The 19735-nt window shown below is 41.0% G+C and overlaps 2 protein-coding genes across 5 annotated transcripts in view; one reads left to right on the top strand and one right to left on the bottom strand.

Moving 5' to 3' along the window:
• LOC311039156 (WD repeat-containing protein 37-like) overlaps positions 1–8683 on the bottom strand; it is a 51724-nt gene extending 43041 nt beyond the window's left edge. For both annotated transcript variants that reach the window (XR_014600131.1, XM_084048807.1), the window contains exons 1-2: positions 8416–8683; positions 3703–3906 (exon numbers count right to left, since the gene is read on the bottom strand). Coding sequence is in view for 1 of the 2 variants with exons in the window: in XM_084048807.1 (XP_083904933.1) it covers positions 3703–3843 (141 nt within the window). In the remaining variant the exon portion in view is untranslated. The remainder of the gene's footprint in view (positions 1–3702; positions 3907–8415) is intronic.
• Positions 8684–9451: 768 nt separating this feature from the next.
• Positions 9452–17727, top strand: idi1 (isopentenyl-diphosphate delta isomerase 1). Of its 3 annotated transcripts, none has more exons than XM_084048301.1 (7): positions 9452–9486; positions 10705–10886; positions 12747–12919; positions 13643–13735; positions 14363–14493; positions 15479–15583; positions 15716–17727. In XM_084048301.1, the coding sequence occupies exons 2-7, from the start codon at positions 10708–10710 to the stop codon at positions 15926–15928; spliced, it is 894 nt and encodes a 297-aa protein (XP_083904427.1). In that variant the 5' UTR covers positions 9452–9486; positions 10705–10707; the 3' UTR covers positions 15929–17727. The 3 variants fall into 3 exon arrangements, with proteins under 3 accessions (XP_083904427.1, XP_083904428.1, XP_083904429.1); XM_084048302.1 differs by having other exon boundaries at positions 9460–9486; positions 10807–10886; XM_084048303.1 differs by lacking the exon at positions 9452–9486 and having other exon boundaries at positions 10756–10886; positions 12711–12919.
• The last annotated feature ends 2008 nt before the right edge of the window (positions 17728–19735 follow it).

The following is a 19735-nucleotide window of genomic DNA, read 5'->3' as shown; positions in this document are numbered from 1 at the left end:
ACCTCCTATATGTTGTTCCCAGTAATTGGTTGGCTGGCAGACTACACAGCATGCAAAGAGAAGTAGTGCAGTATAGGGCTCCCATGAAAACAATGCAATCAGAAGTCTGGCTTTGACAGCTCATTTTCTACGGCCAACCGGCAGCACGAGGAAACCGAATACTTCTCTGTCGACCTGTATTCTGGTGCACGTTCAAGAGCAACGGTGCCGCCTCTCCATTCTGTCAGAGCCACATGTCAAACACACTGCTGAAAGAGGGCAATTAGCGAACAACAGACCGCCCCTTATGTATTCTAAGCTGCTCAGTCCATGGCTCAAAACAATTCTACAGGTCACCGGCTACCGTGCATAAGGACAGCCTTGAGAGAAGGGGGGAGGAGGGGCACCGGATGTAATCTATATGGGTTTGTTTACTTTGTATGAGTGTGTGTGTGTGTGTGTTGTCCTAGTGAAGGGGATAGACTACTGTCCATACTATATGAGCTATGAGCCAACAGGTCTTGGCTGTGTGTGGGCATAAACAACAGCAGAGTGAAAAGGGCTAATCAGACCTGTACAGACAGCCCATATTAAAACTTGATGAGACCACAGCCCAGTGCTACTGTTCAGCTCTGCTTTCACAAGCCAATAGGTCAAAACTGCTGCACACTGCACAGAGGAGAAAGTAAAAGGCGACAAACTCTGCTCTGGCAAAAAGCAAATGATGGTTTTAGGGAAGCAAATGATCAATTAATTCATGAATTGATGGTTGATAACCGTATTAATCGATGAATTGATAAGCAGCGTTTTTTAGGACCAAAAGGAAAATTCTGTCCCGAAACCGAAAATGAGTGCAGAAACATAATTGCCTTGATGTATATAACATTAACGAGCGTCAACGAGCATCAGCTGGACACACACCTCCTCTCTGCGGTGCTCTATAGACAGGTTTCCTGTTAGTAAACATGAGAGGATATGACCGCGCAGAGGAGGGGGAAGCCTATAGAGGGCGCCATTACCCGCAGCAGCTCTGGTCAAATGTCCATTCAAAAAAGAAATGATCTTCACCGGGTTTAATGAAAGTAGATTAAATTATGCAGTTTGTAATACCTTGTTTACTCAATAAAAATGATTTGTCGGAAGTTGGATCTGTTTGTATATAATAGCAGCATTATGCCTATTATGCCTATAATAGCAGAATTATGGCTATCTAACTGCCGAACATAACAACAGAGTGAACGGCGCAACAATTCGTTTCCCCCGAGCATGCGCAGATTGCCCCCCCCCCCCCCCATTAAGTGAATTCATTTAGATCAAGTCCTATAGCCTCCCCAAACAAAGAGAAATTGGCTTCTGTCTAAGTCTTTTCATGAAAATGACAATTATCTTCTATGACAAAACACACTATAGTCCTACTAGTAATCAGTAATGCAACTTCTGCATAACGTATCTGAAAGAGACGTAACATTTTTATGGGGTCAACTCCCAAAAGTTAACAACCAGGAACCAGGTTCTGATCAAACATTAAAGAGCTTTTATTACAGTATCTCAGCTGTAAAAGAGTCTGACAGCTGAATCGCGACTATCAAACACCTACGTGGAATAAACAAATCAATTGTGGATTTGAATATAATATAATATAATAATAATAAAATAAATGTCACATGGCACAAATGTATGATTAGAGGGAAGTAACAGAAAGAAAGACAAGAAAGAGAGATCCAAGAGATAAAGAAGGATAATTACAGTGATTAACAAGAAGACTTTTCTGCACAAGTGTGTTATTAAAATTGATTTAAACGACAATAGAGAATCAGCTCATGGGATAGCCTCAGGTGGGCCATTCCAGAGTCTAAGCGCTTGGACAACGAAAACCTCATAGGGAGACAAGAGCTCAACAATATTGGGAAGCAAGACCATTTCGAGCCTTAAAAGTTAGTAAAGGAATCTTAAAATCATCTCTAAAAACAAAAGGGAGTTGCCAGAACAGGGGTGATATGAGCATGTTTCTTTAGTGTTGGTCAGAAGTCTGGCAGCAGCCTTTTGGACTAGTTGCAAACTGGAAATTGATTTTTGGGTCAGACATGTGTAGAGAGCATTGCAGAAGTAGGCGGGATTAAAAAGTAAGTTTGTTAAGTTCAAAAGAATGTGGATGCCATTCCTGGCATTGCTTGACGATAGCTGAGTATGTGATCTGGATATCTGGCTGCTATGGTGCAACCGTGCATCTTTTAAAAAAGATGCAAGTTTGTACAAATAACTTGAATATTAAGGGCCATATTTAGGTGGCCTATCGGCACACGGTCTAAAACGCAGGGCACAATTGCATTGGTATCTTAATCCGAATAATGTGCTCTCTAAATAGGAAGAGATGTCCTGAGGAAAACGTACAATATCTGTTTTGGTTCAAAGTAAAAAAAAATCTAATAATATCAAATTATTCCGCAGAACCCCGTCCTGGACTGGTGTCAAGGCACCCACTTTGAGAAATCCTTATCTATTCACCTGTTTCCTAGGCTGTGTGTTTTCCAATTCCTGTCGATTTCATTGGATATCATTGGTCATCTGACCAGTTTCATTGGATTTCATTGGATCAAATCGACAGGAAGTGGAAAACACACAGCCTAGGAAACAGGTGAATACAACGTGGGTATTTGGAGTAAAGATTACAATTGCATCGATTGGAAAATAGCAAGGATAGTTGCGGGACTGTTGAACTTTATCGAAAGAATCATCAATAAAATAATATGCTCCACATCAATCATAGTGGAAAATAATATGTTTCCACAAAAAGCACTAGATGGCGCTGCACCCTTTTGGGTATTCCCTGAGTCAGGAGTGTCTCAACGGAAGCTGTATCAGAAGAAGCAGGAAGTGGGGCGTGTTCCATCTTACTGCCACTGTCTATTCTTGGGATTTGTTGTTATTCAAAAAGATTTGTAACTATACTTAATCTGTTCTTTCTGTACAAAATGATTAACATAATATGCACTAATATGGTTTTATGGAAGGTAAAAAAGTCAGCCAGGACACCCGTGACCCAGGGCCTATTCAGATTGCATTATAAAACAAAATGTGAGACACCAGAGGGTTAAAAGTATACAAATGAACCTATTTTGCTACAGTGTTAATACCACTTGTCTAAGTTAAACTCATGCTTAAAGTAAATAAGATCCTATTACACTTCCCACATTCCTTGGGGAAGTACTCTGCATAAACACAGCAATACTGTAAATAAATGGCGAAAGGGGATGTTGCAAAACCAGAGAGAAAATACAAACAATGTATACGAGCATTCGAGTAATGCTGCTTAACCGGTTTAGTACTGTACTGTACTCTCTGGTCTCTACCCCTCAATAAAAACAAACTGGTTAGCACTGTACATTCATTGACAGAAATCAGTCCATCACTACAACAACTCACTAACAATCAAAATGCAAATGAGAAGACATTGGATCCAGGAACATGGTGCAGAGAGCTGGAAGAGGCATGCAGCATGGATGTTGTTCACAGTAGAATCCAGGTTGCTAACAGCTATATGTTTATTTGTGTTAAACAAAACTTCTTTACAATAATCTACTCTTTGGGGGGAAAATAATATTCTGGTATGTGGGCCTTTACATCCTGGCATCACACACTTGGTTGTGTGCCTATCTGTGTGTCGGTGTGTGTGTGTGTGTGTGTGTGTCGGTGTGTGTGTGTGTGTGTTTGCATCTCCCTCACCTGTCCTTCCAGCATGTCTCCCCTGTGTGTAGGCAGCCTGTCGTCGATGCTGTTGCGTCGTATGGACAGGCTGTGGGCCTTGCGCTTCTGCTTGGGATGACGGCCAGAGGCAGAGCTGCTGCTTCCGCCCTCCAAAGGCATCCCTCCCCCCTTCCTTCCCACGTGGTGGCCCTGCCCCTACTCACCTCCTGCTCCAGAGGTAACCTGGGTAAACAAAAGGGCAGGTGCTCTGGTTGGTTGGTTTTGCGTGGTTAAAAGACACTGCTCAATGCTCATCTCAACTTGAACATGACCTGCGGCGTGCGAACCTGGAGATCGTGTTCACAGCCAGTGTAAACAGTAGAGGACAAAGTAAATACTCAAGTATTCAAAAGTACAAAATATCATTATGACGTACATTTTCTTTTGAATATCAATGCATTGCTGTATTGAAAAAAAAAAAAAAAAAAAGTGAAAATATAGCCGATCTACAAGGTCAAAGCCCCTGTGGGCTCGTAGAGCGGATATTTTCACTATATTTGAAACAGGCCTTAAAGGACGACTTCACCCATTTTCAACCTACCTAATGCCCATTTTTGTCTATTCACTCAGAAACCCGCCTATCAGTGACATCTTTGGTAGGCAGGTATGGTCATTTCAAACAAGATTTCAATGTATTTATGAATGCAAGAACAATGGCTTCTATTATAGCATGCTAACTTTCCAGGAATAGAAAGCCTTCAGTCTCTATTAGATTCCCCATCGATGACGTCACTGGTAGGCAGGTTTCTGAACTGTCCTCCTCTGCGACACAGACTGAGTAGACAACAACAAATGGTACCATATCATAAAAAGCATTGAGGACTAATTATACGAAGATATACTTTAAGTGGTTAATTCATAATATTATTTGTTTTGTTAAGTTTGGGTGGTCCCAAGAGTCCCAAGAGTGAAAATAGAATAGAAAAATAACTAGAAAAAGTGCTCCTCGGAGCACAACTCTCCGCCAGAAGACTTGTGTTGGTTCGAAGGTCGCGAAGGTCGCTATCCCTCTTGTATATGTAAGTGTCCTATCCATCCTGTCTGGGTAAGTGTCCTCTTCCGTTCATTCTGTGTAAGTGTCCTATCCGTCCTGTCTATGTAAGTGTCATATCCCTCCTGTCTATATAAGTGTCCTATCTGTCCTATCTGTCCAATAAGACAGATAGGAACAATTGGACCGCGACTACTTGACTACTTCCGGTTCGAAGGTCTGGGAGTGAGCTAGTGGCCGGATTTTCGGTATTGGAATCTGGCTTATCACAGTGACACATGTATTTATAGGTCGCTATCCCTCTTGTATATGTAAGTGTCCTATCCAACCTGTCTGGGTAAGTGTCCTCTTCCGTTCTGTCTGTGTGAGTGTCCTATCCCTCCTGTCTGTATAAGTGTCCTATGTCATATCCCTCCCGTCTATATAAATGTCCTATCTGTCCTATCTGCCAATTATGTATCAGCCATGCAGTCATTTCATGGTTCCCGTCTTACCTCACTCTGACAGTGGCGGAGACACTGTCAGAGTGATGCCATGTATATATAGGCCCGGTGGCGTCACTAGCCAATCAGATCACAGTATTTCACGTGTCACGTGAGGCTTGACCAATCGGTGTGTCATGTTTAGAAAGTGAAAACGCAGTGATAACAATACTCTCCTGGCGGAGAGTAATTAAAAAGTACAGTACTCAAGTAAATGTACTTATTAGTCCACCACTTGTAAACACTGATCAAGGTGTGGAGTAGCCAAGTGCAGAATCATAGACATACACTGTAGGTATAGTAGAAAAATATACACAATATGATACAGTGCCAATAATAGAATCTGACAGTGACAGGTGAATAGTTAGCATAGTTGGACTGTGTACATAATGTAAATATAAAAATCAAAACACTGGCTGTAGCAATCTGCAAATGGTAAGAGAAGGCCGCACATTGTTTCTTCTCAGGGGTAAAGCATAGATTTAAAAAAAAATGAAAGGTGTTTCAGACATTATATTTGCTGAGGAATCGCTCCATCTAGGATCTAGCATTACATTTAATCCCAAAACAGCAATCTCTTGAACAGTCCTTTAGCTGTTGAAAATCTGTAAAATACAGTAAGAAAATGTCTATTGATGCATTTCTGTCAATACCTTGCAACCCTGCAACAATGTGGTGGTTATGTTTAATGTATGTAAACTGCCACACAAGTCACACAGCATTACAATACCATTGAAAGGCTCTAGCTCAGGGGTTTTCAACCTTTTCAGGCCGCGACCACCCAAACATAATCACATTTGAACTTGTTGAGGCATTACATTTTGCTTGACTCGGTTCCACAGATTAACATAGGTGTGGAGAAGGCGTAATCAACCAACAGTCGGTCTCTGTGTCGAACACTTCTATGTTATTTTTACGGGAAGATGAAAGTACAAATATCTTTGTTCCAATGATGGTGGCAGAGTGACCACGTCCAAGAAATGGTGGAGAGCCTCGGGTGTTAATTAAAGACCAGACCATTGTGGTGGTGTCCAACTTGCACATCGTGTCATTTTCACTGAGCATGTTAAATAAAGTATATCCTCCAAATATATACATGACCTTCTCCAAGACACAGGCTGAGTGCAAGATTCTCCCTTCTTGAACAGTCCCAGAATTCTTGGCCTTGAACCATGTGTGGGTGTCCACATCAAATGCATAGAGTACATTGGAGAAAGGAACGGCTGCTTTCCCGAAGCAGCCTCCCCAGATATAGACGGCACCATCTATCAGAACTGCTGTGTGGTCAAAGAAACTGGGGGGAACTTCAAGGGGACGTACATCTCTCCCAGTGTTCACTGGGGGCAACGTCGTCCAACGCAAAGGCACTGAGTTGAAGATGTGCACAGCAATGTCATCACTGTTGTCATGCTTGAAATATTCCCCATCAAAGCAGTAGACTTTGTGTCCCAACAATACAAGACAAGTGTCACACTTTCGTAGTGGTACCCCATTAGGACACAGGTGCACCGCCCAGTGGAACATTCTGTACACCAGCAACTCTGTAGATTCAAGTAGATTAAAGTAGCATTTTATACACCAGCAATTAGAGTAGATCTGTTTAGCCTAGCCTTGCTCTGTAAGAGAGCAATTAGAGTAGATCTGTTTAGCCTTGCTCTGTAAGAGAATTGAGTATCATTGCATAGTACCACTTATATATACAGCAGCACAAACATCACACGAATCCTGGCCAATCTCTGAAGCCAATGTGTTGGCCAATCAGGGAAGCCAGTACCTGTTTAGATCAGCGTTTCCCAACCTCGGCACGGCGGACCTTTTTGTGCCGCGTGACATGGCATGTCACGCGGCACAAAAAGGTCCGCATGTCTAGCATGCATGTCTAGGCCCTAGACATGCAACAAAAAGGGCTTTACTGTATTTATCACTCACTCATAAAAGTAGGCTACACAAGCAGCTAAATGTTGGTGACATACTGTATGCTCCACAAGCTGTGCTAAAAAATACTTAACTGTATTCATCCCTCAATATTTTAATATAAATACTTTACTGTATTTATCACTCACTCATACAAACTAGGCTACACAAGCAGCTAAATGTTGGACATATATACTGTATACTCCACAGGCTGTGCTAAAAATAGCAATACATAACAACAAGATAAGAACACTGGGCACAAAACATAATGCAGGTTAAAAAAAGACACAAGTAAAGGTAACATTATACAAACACAAGATTGAACAATCTAAATTAGGCCTGTCACAATTATTACATAATCGCCTAATCACAATTATTTGAGATAATTGCAATTATTTTTGCATAATCGTCATGATCGTTTCCATGGTGAAAAATGTTCATTAATTTATGGTGAAAAATGTTCATTAATTTTCAAACCTTTTCCAAAGCTAGCAGAAATAGCAGATCTACAAGTGATGCGTAGTAAGCTTGTAGATCAGCTATTTACGCTATTTTTACTTTTTTTTTTTAAGTATAAAACTATTATGTCAGTAATTCTTTGTACATTTCAGCTATTTGTCATATGTGTAATTCTGTTTACAAAGCCTAAAAGGCAAACAGTTTTTTTTTTATAAATTTGCATTCATATGTTCCAATGTTCAATGCCAAAAACACAATTACTCGCAATTTTTTTGGATGACAATTAATCTTCGACTAATATTTCATAGTCGTGACAGCCCTAATCTAAATGCCCTTGAATAACTAGCTGTTGCTTGCAAAGAGCTCCCATGCATCACTCACAGGCTAAAACAGCATCAACAGATCATCGAGACATCGCCGTCTATATTTATACACTGTTTACTGGGCGAAAGGAAAGGCAATAATCTATACTCACTTTCACAATCCAATGGGGTTTAGAAAACAATCCAGGTTATTCTCAGATTCTGCACACAGCAGCTGGCAAAGCTAAAGGACTAGCTGGCACACAATTTCCATTCAATTCGAAGGAGCTTTATTGGCATGAGAAAACATTCGTTTACATTAGCCAAAGCAAATGTAATAAAAACAGTTGAAAATGGGGAAAGTATATACAGTTGGGAGTGTTAAACAGAGCTATGTCACATTGCGTCGTTGTATACATGTTATATACAGGGTATGAAGCTATTTACAAACAAATTGCAGCAATATTTTGCAGTCACTTTGGGACAATTAGCAGCATTTTGTCTCAAAACTATTTAAATAGTGATAACAAATAGCATACATCACCTTCCCTGCGGTGGGTTCAGTTCCACTCAACTTTCACCCTGCTGCAGATTAACCAACGACAATATTGATGGGATTATCTTCTGAACAGAGTCCAGACTACATTATCAATTAACCGATTGTTCAATGTGTTTGACGTGTGAATTAATTCAACAGTTTATATACTGATATCGTACCATAATTAAGTTCTTTTTTTCGGTACCAAGAAGAGATTTTCGATCATATTTGTTGGTTGGTTTGACACATCATTTATTTATCTTGGGGACGCCGTCTTCCGCGTCACGTGGTAAAACGTGTTTTGCGTTCTGCTCAGCCAATAGGGTCTCGTCGTCGTGTGTTACGTAATGGCTGGAAGGAGCTGGCCCTGATACGTGACTGTCATATTATTGACAGTCATGGATGAACATCAACATAGTGTTTGCTTTCTCTCCCTTTTTGGTCCGTACATCTACATTAACGTTTACATTTCAAATATAAAGTGCTTACCCTATGTCTACGGATGTTACAATTATGTACGGCCCCTCAGAAGTACCCGTATCGTCCGTATTGTTCAATGAAAAGCATTTTAATCCGATCGGTGGCCATTTTCTCTGATTTTTTTGTCATGGGCTTTCAACCACGCGACCCTATCGGTTGGGAGGTGTATTGCACTCTGGTACATTATAGCTCTATGAGAAAATGGCCAGCAATCAGACCAAAATGCTTTTTATTGAACAATACGGAAGATAAAGGTACTTCTGAGGGCCCATACATAATTGTAACATCCATGGTCTTGGGGGTAATTACTTTATATTTGAAATCTAAACGTCTATGTAGATGTACGGGCTAAAAAGGGAGAAAGTGCAAACACCAGGTTGAAGTTCATCCATGACTGTCGTGACAGACGACCGTCATGTGATCCATGATGGCAAGGAAGGACCAAGGAGCCAATCACAAACTAGTGTTTGCGGAAGTGGGCGGGGTAAATAGAGGGGATTGCGGACACACACGAGCGTTCCGGGTTTAAAAAAGAAAACTATTCAAAACCAAAGCAGTAGCGGGTTTATATAATACCTGAAATCCGAACATTCATTAGTAAGTATTTGTAGATTTGTTCAGTGTTTTTCTAAAGAACTGTTCTTTGTTGGAAGATGAGTGAGTTGTATCGCATGTTTTGACCGTTTAGTCAAAGCTGAGGTCTGCTGCTGCTGCAGGCTCTATGGGGCGATGGCGTGTTGAGTGCTGAGGAAAATGTGACATGGAGTCTACCTTTCTGGAACGGAGTGAGCTAGATCATTGGTTCTCAAAGTGGGGTCCGGGGACCCCCAGGGGTCCGTGAGGGAGTTCCAGGGGGTCCCCAGCTAAATGATAGATTAGGCACCAAATGGACCCATGGGCCCCGTTAGGGTCCATTTGGTTCCATTTGTACACTCTCAGAGTTAAATTGACATTGATTTTACAATATAAATTGGGGTCCAAGTGATAGAAATACCATTAAATGGGGGTCTGTAGCCCTAATGCATGTCAAACTGGGCGTCCTTGAAATTAAAATGGTTGAGAATCACTGAGCCGTAAAAAATATTCTCTTATGTTATGGGGGTCCCAGGCATATCTTTTGAAATGGGGGTCCGCGGGCTAATAAGTGTCAATTTGGGGGTCCTTGACATGAAAAAGTTTGAGAACCACTGAAATAGATACTCACACCAATGGCTCTCAAAAGTGGGCTCTCCAGGGGACAGATGGTCCTTCCTTGAGAGGGGTCCAGTCCAGGGGGTCCCCAGCAAAATGAGCACATATGACTTTTTGATTAATAAATCCTTCATCAAAAATATTTTAAAACTTTTCAAAAAATAGCATATCTACCAGCTCACAACGCGTCGCAATGTGCGGCACGTTGTGAGCTCACATCTGCTATTTTCAAATAGCCCATCTATATAATTGGATGGTCAATACTTAGTTTTGGATCAAGACTATCATAGATGTATTTTATCAAGGCTGACTTTTGCTTTCATATCTATATTTACGAAAGCAAAAGACTCAATAAATACACAATATGATGATAGTCCTGATCCAAGGCTAGTCAATAATCATCAATAACATCATTTGATTGATTCTGAAGAATATGAAATATCCATTCTCCATGAGTACTTATATTTTAGCTGCTGATGCTAAAACGTATGAACTAAGATTTTTACATTTGCTTGTAACAGAGTATTTCAGTGGCCGATCCGATCCGTGGCTCCACTCCGTGTTTTCGCAGAAGAAGCCATACCATCTTCAGCCTGTGTGTCATTGGTCTTATTTTTTGGTCAGGCGATGGTGCGGGCAGCGTGGGGGGCGGGGCTCCGCATGGCGTGGGCGGGGCTCCGCATGGCGTGCTGTCATCACACTGACAGTAATGTGTCTTTGTTCAAGTCTAACATACCTGCTGCTGTGACACTGAGGAGGACACTTCATCATCTACCTGCATCTGGGTCTTTCAGAGCTGCATCAAGGTAGGTTGTTGCATTTTGACTTCCCATGGATCACACGACGGTCGTCTGTGTCATGATGACCGTCGGCGTGTGATGGATCAACTATAACCTGGTGTTTGCACTTTCCTTTGGCTCGTACAGGTACATACACGTTCATATCTCAAATATAAAGTTTTTACCCCATGGCCACGGATGTTACAATTCTCTACGGCCCCTCAGAAGTACCCGTATCTTCCGTAGTGTTCAATAAAAAGTATTTTAATCCGATCGGCGGCCATTTTTAGAGTTATATTAGAGTGCAATACAACTCCCAAACGTTAGGGTCGCGTAGTTCAAAGAATATGGAGAAAATGGCCATCGATAGGATTAAAAGGCTTTTTATTGAACAATATGGAAGATACGGGTACTTCTGAGGGCCCGTACATAATTGTAACATCCGTGGCCATGGGGTAAGCACTTTATATTTGAAATCTGAACGTTTATGTAGATGTACGGATCAAAATGGGAGAAAGTGCAAACACCAGGTTGAAGTTCATCCATGACGGTCATGATACATATGACAGTCATGTTTCAGGGCTACATTTTGTCAAGTTCAGCTATGTTGTTGAGTTCAAACAACCAGTGGTGGAAAAAGTACACCATTCTATACTCAAGTAAAAGTATCAATACTGCAATGTAGAAATACTCTCTTACAAGTACAAGTCCGCAATTAAAAATGTTCTTGAATAAAAGTACAAAAGTATTGCCATCAAAATGTACTTAAAGTACCAAAAGTAGAAATTACTCATTATGCAGAAGGTCCCATTTTAAGTTTTCAAATGTATAGAAATCTGTTGAAAATAGCAGATCTACTCGCTCACAATGCGTCCCAACGCAACGCATTGTGAGCTTGTAGATAGGCTATTTTCAAATGGCCAAGATGTATATAGGGCTGAAGATGTTAATGTATGTTTTGTTATAATAATCAAAAGTAACAAATCATTGTAGTGGAGTAAAAAGTACAATATTTGCCTCTGAGATGTATTGGAGTAGAAGTAAAAGTAATGAACATTGGAAATGCTCCAGTAAAGTAAAAGTACCTCAAAATTGTACTTAAGTACAGTACTGGAGTACATGTACTTAGTTACTTTACACCATTGCATTTTGACAAGTTCAGTAGCTATGTTGTTGAGTTCAATCAAACAACCAAGCCATTGCCACCACTGCTGCTAATCCTTGTCGTACTAAAGCTGCTAACCTATGTGGAGAAGATCCACCGTTTGTGCTATTGATAGCTGGCTGGCTGACAGGCAGCTTGCTTAGTGTTACTAGTTGGATGTGTCACTTAAAGGCTGTCAGTCATGATATGATAATCATGACATTTTACTTGACGATTAATTGGCATACAAATATTTGCAATTAGCGATTTAATAATATTGTCTGCGACATTGAACATTGGCCTTTTAAGGCAAACAGAAATTGTAAAGGACAGCTATGACTGTTTTCCCTCCTTAAAAATAGCCAATCTACCTGCTCACAAATTGAGAAAGGTTGTGAACTTGTAGATCTGATATTTTCCGTGAATGAACAGCCGTGGTCAAATACACCAGTCGGTCTGTCAGACACTGTTAAATCAATAATAATGTAATGAATATGTTATAAGTATTTGCCAGCTGGCAAATTACCTGATAAAAATAAATTGTGAGCTTGTAGAGCAGATATTTTCTGCGAATGAACAGCCATGGTCAAATACACCAGTCCGTCTGTCTGACACTGCTAAATCAATAACAATGTAATGAATATGGTATAAGTAGTTGCCAGCTGGCAAATGACCTGATAAAAGCAAATCATTTGTATTTGGTACAGGTATAACTGATCATTGTTCTCTTAACACTGCTCCAGTGAGGCAAGGAACCCACAATCTTCAGTCAGAATGCCTGAAATCAACACAGACAACCTTGATGAGAAGCAGGTGCAGCTCCTGGCAGAGATGTGCATCCTCATCGACGAAAACGACCACAAGATCGGAGCAGACACCAAGAAAAACTGCCACCTGAACGCCAATATTGATAAAGGTGAGCACAGTTAGTACCTCCATCTACTAGTATTAGCCTTGCAGTAATAATGCAACCATGCACAAGGCATGTACTTAAACCCAGAGAATAAGTGCAATCACAGAACAAGCTTCAGTTCATAGATCACACACTGTAGTGGTCAGAACATTGACTTGTACATTGAAGGAAACTGAGTGACAATGAATCAGGCGCTACAGTTTACTTTGTGGCTTCACATAACTTTAGAAGAGACAACTTGGACTAGTATCACAGGTATTTAGGAGATGCTATTATCCAGAGTGACTTACCGGTACAATAAACAAGGAATAATCATGTAGTTGCTGTCATGCAGAAACCTTGTATCTCTCCATCCATATTGCTTCTTTTCATGTTCTTTCATAAATTAATGCTTTTAGTGATTTTATACTTTGCATTGAATGTTGTGCAAATGTAACAAAAAAGGAGATCTATAAGGTCAGGTGACCTTGTATATGTGCTATTTTCAATACTGTTGAATATTTGTTTTTAAGTCTTTTGCCTATAATGGCTTGCCCAAAATAGAGATGCCAGGTTGAAAGTGGTTAAGTCTGTCTGTTATAAATATTTAACCAATGAAAAGTATTAACACGAGCTTGTGATTAAATAATAACTTGGATGGATCCATTGGAACACAGTTGTCTTTTTCCATTTCCTGGAAAGTAACGGCATCAAATATAATATCTACCTTGTCCTGTGTTCTACCAGGTCTGCTGCACAGAGCCTTCAGCGTCTTTATTTTCAACAGCGAAGAGAAGCTGCTCTTGCAACAGAGGTCCGATGCCAAGATCACGTTTCCAGGTGAGCACATGGCTAACCCTTCACCTCCAAGTGTAATGCTTATCATTACTGATGACGAGTAAGTAACCTGAGGTTCCTGGTAACGGGACGTAAATATGTAAATCTTTCCCCAAAGATACAGTATGTCACGAGGAAAACTGAAGAGAATATTTGTTTCCATTAGAACAGACTGAAAAAAGCTTTTATACTTGGCGTTTAATCACTTAAACCCCAGCATTCCTATTCTGGGGGGGAACATGCACCAAAAATAACCGATCTACTAGCTCACAACACGTCACGTTGTCACACGTTGTGAGCTCGTAGATCTGCTATTTAAGACTTGGTGTACTGTAGGCTGAAAAAGAAGGCACCAAGTACAGTTTAACTCAGGTCCGTTTTACTAAGTATAGAGGGTCTAAGTGGTTAAACTGAAGTGACATTGATAAATTCCAAATATTATCAAAGTATCCTGGGGCACCCCTGGACTTGCGTCAAGGCACCCACTTTGAGAAGCCCTGGTGCAGACGATGTGTTACTGAATGCTGTAACACTTTGACATTGCTGATAAAGAGCATTCGTGCTCAGTGAACCTACCCTGAGTAAATAGAAGGTTTAAAAGAAATTGTGTGTGTGTGTGCATTCACACAGGCTGTTATACGAACACATGCTGCAGTCACCCCTTGCACACTGAGAGTGAGCTGGAGGAGAAGGATTTCATGGGGGTGAGGAGGGCTGCTCAGAGAAGACTCCAAGCTGAGCTGGGAATCCCTATGGAACAGGTACAGCCGTGTGTGTGTGTGTGTGTGTGTGTGTGTGTGTGTGTGTGTGTGTGTGTGTGTGTGTGTGTGTGTGTGTGTGTGTGTGTGTGTGTGTGTGTGTGTGTGTGTGTGTGATTAAAGATTTGTGTTGCTGCATCCCATATACAAGAGTCAAGTTAGGAAATGTTGAAAAAAATGCCATTCAGACACATTCCAGTATCATTCAGCCTTTCATTATTTTCAAGGGAAAAAAACAAACCTTATGTAACTGACTTCACCCAGAGAGGCTCTGACGTCACGGTACGAGTTGCAAAGAAAAAGAAAAAGATCACTTTGTGGCAATAAAACTTCAGCGTTTAATCTCTGCATAAGGAATGAAAATGTTATGCTTGCCATCGCTTCCAAATAGGGTCTCTGCTGCCATCTAGTTCTTTGTTTGAGCTGTTGTGCTGGAAATAAGTTGATGTTCGGATGAACTCATGCCACAGCAATGTCCAGCCTGAAAACATGCATGTGTTGGTTGTGTGAGTGAGAATGTTTGCAATGCCACTGCTTCCTCAACCCGGTATCAACATGGCATTACACTTATGCAAAGACTGTAGTCTATAAAGAGTGGTTCTCAACCTTTTCAGGCCGTGACCCCCCCAAAATAATCATATTTGAACTGGGGACCCCCCACCCTGACAAGCACTTGGAATTGTATGAGTTGAGGCATTACATTTTGTTTGACTCGGTCCCACAGATAAATATTGTGAAAATAGCAGATCTATAAGCTCACAACGCCTCGCAGCGCGAGGCGTTGTGAGCTTGTTGAACGGCTATTTTCAATGTTTTTCCTGTTTCGTATTAAAAGGGTCTTAAAAGTCCATACATAATCACGTCACTGTCATATGGGGACCCCCCCCCCCCCCCCCCAAATCATGTGGGGGTCCCGACCCACATGTTGAGAACCACTGGTCTATGAAGAGTGTAACTCATCTCCTCTGTCCTTCCTGTGGTGCCTCAGGTGACGCCAGAAGAGATGACGTACCTGACCAGGATCCACTACAAGGCCCAGTCAGATGGTGTATGGGGAGAACATGAGATTGACTATATCCTCTTCATGCAAAAGGTATAGTGCATATGCAGCTTTTTTTTGTGTGCGTATGCCTGTGTTGTTATGCATCTGTGTGCATGCCTGTGCATAAACAATAAAAATATAACGTGTTAGGGGAACATTTTTGTTTTGTTGTCTAATTTCTAGGACGTGGAGGTGGACCCAGACCCCAACGAGATCAAGACACACTGCTACGTCACCAAGGAGGAGCTGAAGGACATGTTGGAGAAGGGAAAGCGCAAGGAGCTGGAGATCACGCCGTGGTTCAGTCTCATCGCCGATACCTTCCTCTTCAAGTGGTGGGACAACCTGCACAACCTGAAGCAGTTCATGGATCATGACCACATCCACCGCATGTAACCACCACCCGTGTCCCTCAAGCAGCACTACCAGCCCTGAATGCTTTGTTTGGCATTAGTGTGACTGTGTGCACAGAAGATTAAGTTGTTGGAAACTCCTGGTGGTCAGGCAGGCAGGCAGGCAAGACTGGGTAGTCAGGCGAGACTCATAAAATGCTCAAATGTAATTGTTCTGCATAAATAATGATGTCACGGCTGTCAAGTATGCTTGTTCTGTCATAGATATAGAAACCTTAGATACCTCATTGGCGGCCTGGACTCTGCAGTTCATTGGAGCGACCTGTATCGCAGGCTGCCATTTTTGGAGAAGGCAAGCTTCCTGACTACTGGCCAATCGCAGCGAGTCTTTTCCGGGACTTGTCAGAATCTAGTTGTATAAAAAATATCCTGTTATATTTGTATACGCCAAGTCCTGGAAAAGACACGCTGTGATTGGCCAGTAGTCAGGAAGCTTGCCTTCTCCAAAATGGCGCCCGAGATGCAGACGCCTCAGAGCCAGAGGAGGCGTCTACCTTTTATATGTCTATGTTGTTAGAGTGTAGGTTTTCTTATACTGAAGCTGCTATGACTAGGGGAAGTAGGGAATGAGTTGATCTTAAGAATAAATATGTTGACATATTTTATGTACATTTTGTAGCACGTACAGTAGCATGTCATCCCTCTACATCAACTAGTGGCCCGCAGACCAGATGCTGCCTGAGAATGTGTCCAATATTTGGAGAAGGCTCTGGAGAAGAAAGAATTTAACAACTTGATTAGCCTACTGTATAGTACATCTGTACGAAAGCTGATCTCAGGCCATTCTCTCGCTGCATGTCTCTCATTACCGCTGTCTATCGGGGCAGCTTTGTCGTGGGTACTTAAGAAAACAATACATGCTAGTTGCGCCACTTCACTCAACCCCAATTCTGTCCCAGTAAGAGTGACAATACGTTGCGTCCTAGAGTCCATTTCTCATCTTTGCTGTCTGCATCGCTAATGGTAATTACAAGTGAACATGGACTGAAAAGTGCGTTTCAGAATAGTTATCTTGAGTGAAAAAAAACAAATGAGTTTCAGAAGCCATCATCAGCATCTCACTCGCACACGACTCTCACAGAGGGGAAATGTGGTTGTTTAGGTGCAATTGTGTACCCTACAAGTTGTTTCATTACTTCTAGTTTTACACTTGTGTCTGCTAGCTAATGTTCAATTTAAGCTGAAGTGTATTAATGGAGAGAGTGGGGGTACCAAAACAGCCTTTTAATCTGTCATCACAACTTTCTTGTAGTTTATGACTAAGGTAATGCCAATCACAAAAGTAATGCTTGCTAGGCAATCTTCATAATAATCTAAATGTGTAAAGTAAAATGTTTTGTAGGTATAGCAGAGACTGGGACACATGATAGCATGTTTAAAAGGAATGAAGGCAATGTGCGCTTGCACACAGGCTGCATGTGCAAACTGGTTTGGCTCGTATTAAGTCACATTTTACCCACATGATCAGTCAGACCAGACAAGTTGTAAACTAGGTTTGCTCATTCTTTGTTATCCTTCAAGAGCGAGAAATACAGGATCCAGTTTAAATACTGTTATACCTGCATCCAAGTCTCATAAGTCATCATTTAAGGTGAGTGCTTTAGTAGGCTCTGTGTGATGAAATGACTGATTGTTCCAAGAATTGTATAGAATATTTTTGTATGAAAGTGCCTGAGCAAAGGTCATTACGTTTTGATGACTTGGGTACAAGTAGGATGACCTCTGCCACAATGTAAGATTCCGTTGACATCAGATAATGACTGTCATTGTTTGTTTTTTCAATTAAATAAATAGAATCAGTGTTACGTTGTTGTCCTGCTAGTGGTACCTCTACCTGCTATGGTAATGCATAGATGATAATGACACAGTAATTGGGAGATGCAATAAAACAAATGCAGTTTCTTTACCATACAGGAGGTGGCAGCACATTCCTATTCAACAGCACAAAGGCTTGCAATAAACAGTATCTCACTGACTGAAAATCCAAAATACTTGTAAAACTGCATTTTGCCCACATACAGTAGGGATACTATTCAAATTACTAACAAAAAATACATTCATATTATGAGGTGTAATCTTATTTGACATTGTCCCCCTAAATATATGTGATTTTCAACCTTGGTGGAGCAGAGAATTAAATTGGCGACCTAGTGTTTATGCCAACAGTCTTAACAGCGCAGGAGCTGGGCTCACTTTCAAAATGTTTCCAAATTTAATCCTCAGTCAACAACACCACTCAAATATAAAAATAGCCAAGGACAGGACATGGAAGGTTGAACATGAATATCGATTACTATAACGCACAATAGGATTTCCTGTAGCCTGCAAGGGGACAGTTATTTTAGGCCCACATAGTTTTAGCTCTATTAGTCTAAAATAATGCCATTAAATGTAGTGTAAGTGATATAGTTTGGTTAAAACAAGGTCTTTTGTTAAAAAGGTTAAAGCTCTATATTCTGCTATAGTATCAGTTATAGTGTGTGCCGTGTGGTCCATAACAGTGGTCTCCCCGTCTCTCCAGCATTTTAATAAATAGAAAATGCATTAGGTGGCGGGTTGCCAATTACAGCCTGTCAGCTAAGAGTACCCATTTATAGCTTCAATTGTAGGCCCATAGTGTTCCAGTTCTAATGATGTCTGCTCACTTATTTGTGTCACATTTCACTTCTTTATCCCTTATCCTTCTTCTGTTCTCTGATATTTAGTTATTTGAATTGATTTAATGTAATTTTGACTATACAGTAGTTGCACCTCCTGGTTCACTAACACCTAAAAAAACTACAGACTTTTCAAAACAAACTAATAAGACTAGGCTACTACTAGGCCTCCCCCCCAGGCCAGGACTCACCTTCTCCAAGCACACACTTTGCTAGTCTGTATTGGCTCAAGGTAGAAAACTGATAGTGCAACATCTCTCAATGGGTCTGGTCTTTAAAATACTCAGGATCAGTATCAGTGCCCAGATACCTATCAGTATCAGTGCCCTGATACTACCTAAAAACTACCAATACCAAACTACTTCTCTAGAGTGAGTGATGCCCACAGGCACAACACCAGAAGGAGGTCATCTGAGCTTGTTTGGTTCCCCCAAAATTCGGCTCAAATATGGGGAAAAAGCATTCTAGGCTGCCACCAAAATGTGGAATGAAATGTGAAATACATTAAGGTTCTCGACTTCCTACCCAAACTCAAAATGAATCTAAAAGAATGGCTGACCTTAAAATAGCCTACAATTGAGCATAGTTTAACTCCTTGAACACCTTGATAGTAGTATCCTCTGCTGCCCGTCACACCCCTCCTTTCTCAAGTATGCTACTGAGTTTTATTCCAACATTTATTTTGTATGGTATGTATTGTATTATTGATTAATTGAGTACAACGGACCACAATGGAAACAAGCCCCCTTGGGCTTTTTGTGTTACCCTTTTGCATAACCGTTGTGAGTGACTGTACTACTTAAAACTGTTCAAACCTTGTTAATAAAGTATTCAATCAATCAATCAATCAATCAATCAATCAATCAATCAATCAATCAATCAATCAAAACGGCACCTTTAAAGATATCAATGAGAATGAGTGGCTACACTATAGTACATAGATTAGATGCTGTGAGAGGCATTGCAAGTATTTACATATACATTAGTCCTTTACCACCGGCGGTGGTCAATAATTATTCAGTTAATTAAAGTTTAATATTTATGCCTACTAGGCCTTTCGGCCTGGCGGAGACGAATTACTACTCCAAAGCATGCTCCAAAAGCCGAAGTGCGCCCTCTGCTGGGTGTCTGGT

The sequence above is a fragment of the Gymnoscopelus microlampas genome (genome assembly GCF_963454915.1).
Source record: "Gymnoscopelus microlampas genome assembly, chromosome: 22".
Lineage (NCBI taxonomy): Eukaryota > Metazoa > Chordata > Actinopteri > Myctophiformes > Myctophidae > Gymnoscopelus > Gymnoscopelus microlampas.
The sequence above is the reverse complement of the archived record's forward strand: the minus strand, read 5'-3'. Positions and strand labels throughout refer to the sequence as shown.

Excerpts from the sequence above, each read along its gene's own strand:
- idi1 (XM_084048301.1), top strand. The coding sequence starts at position 10,708 with ATGGTGCGGGCAGCGTGGGGGGCGGGGCTCCGCATGGCGTGGGCGGGG. Across the intron at positions 13,736-14,362 it reads TGCCAAGATCACGTTTCCAG|GCTGTTATACGAACACATGC; the intron begins GTGAGCACATGG and ends GCATTCACACAG. Across the intron at positions 15,584-15,715 it reads ATATCCTCTTCATGCAAAAG|GACGTGGAGGTGGACCCAGA; the intron begins GTATAGTGCATA and ends TCTAATTTCTAG.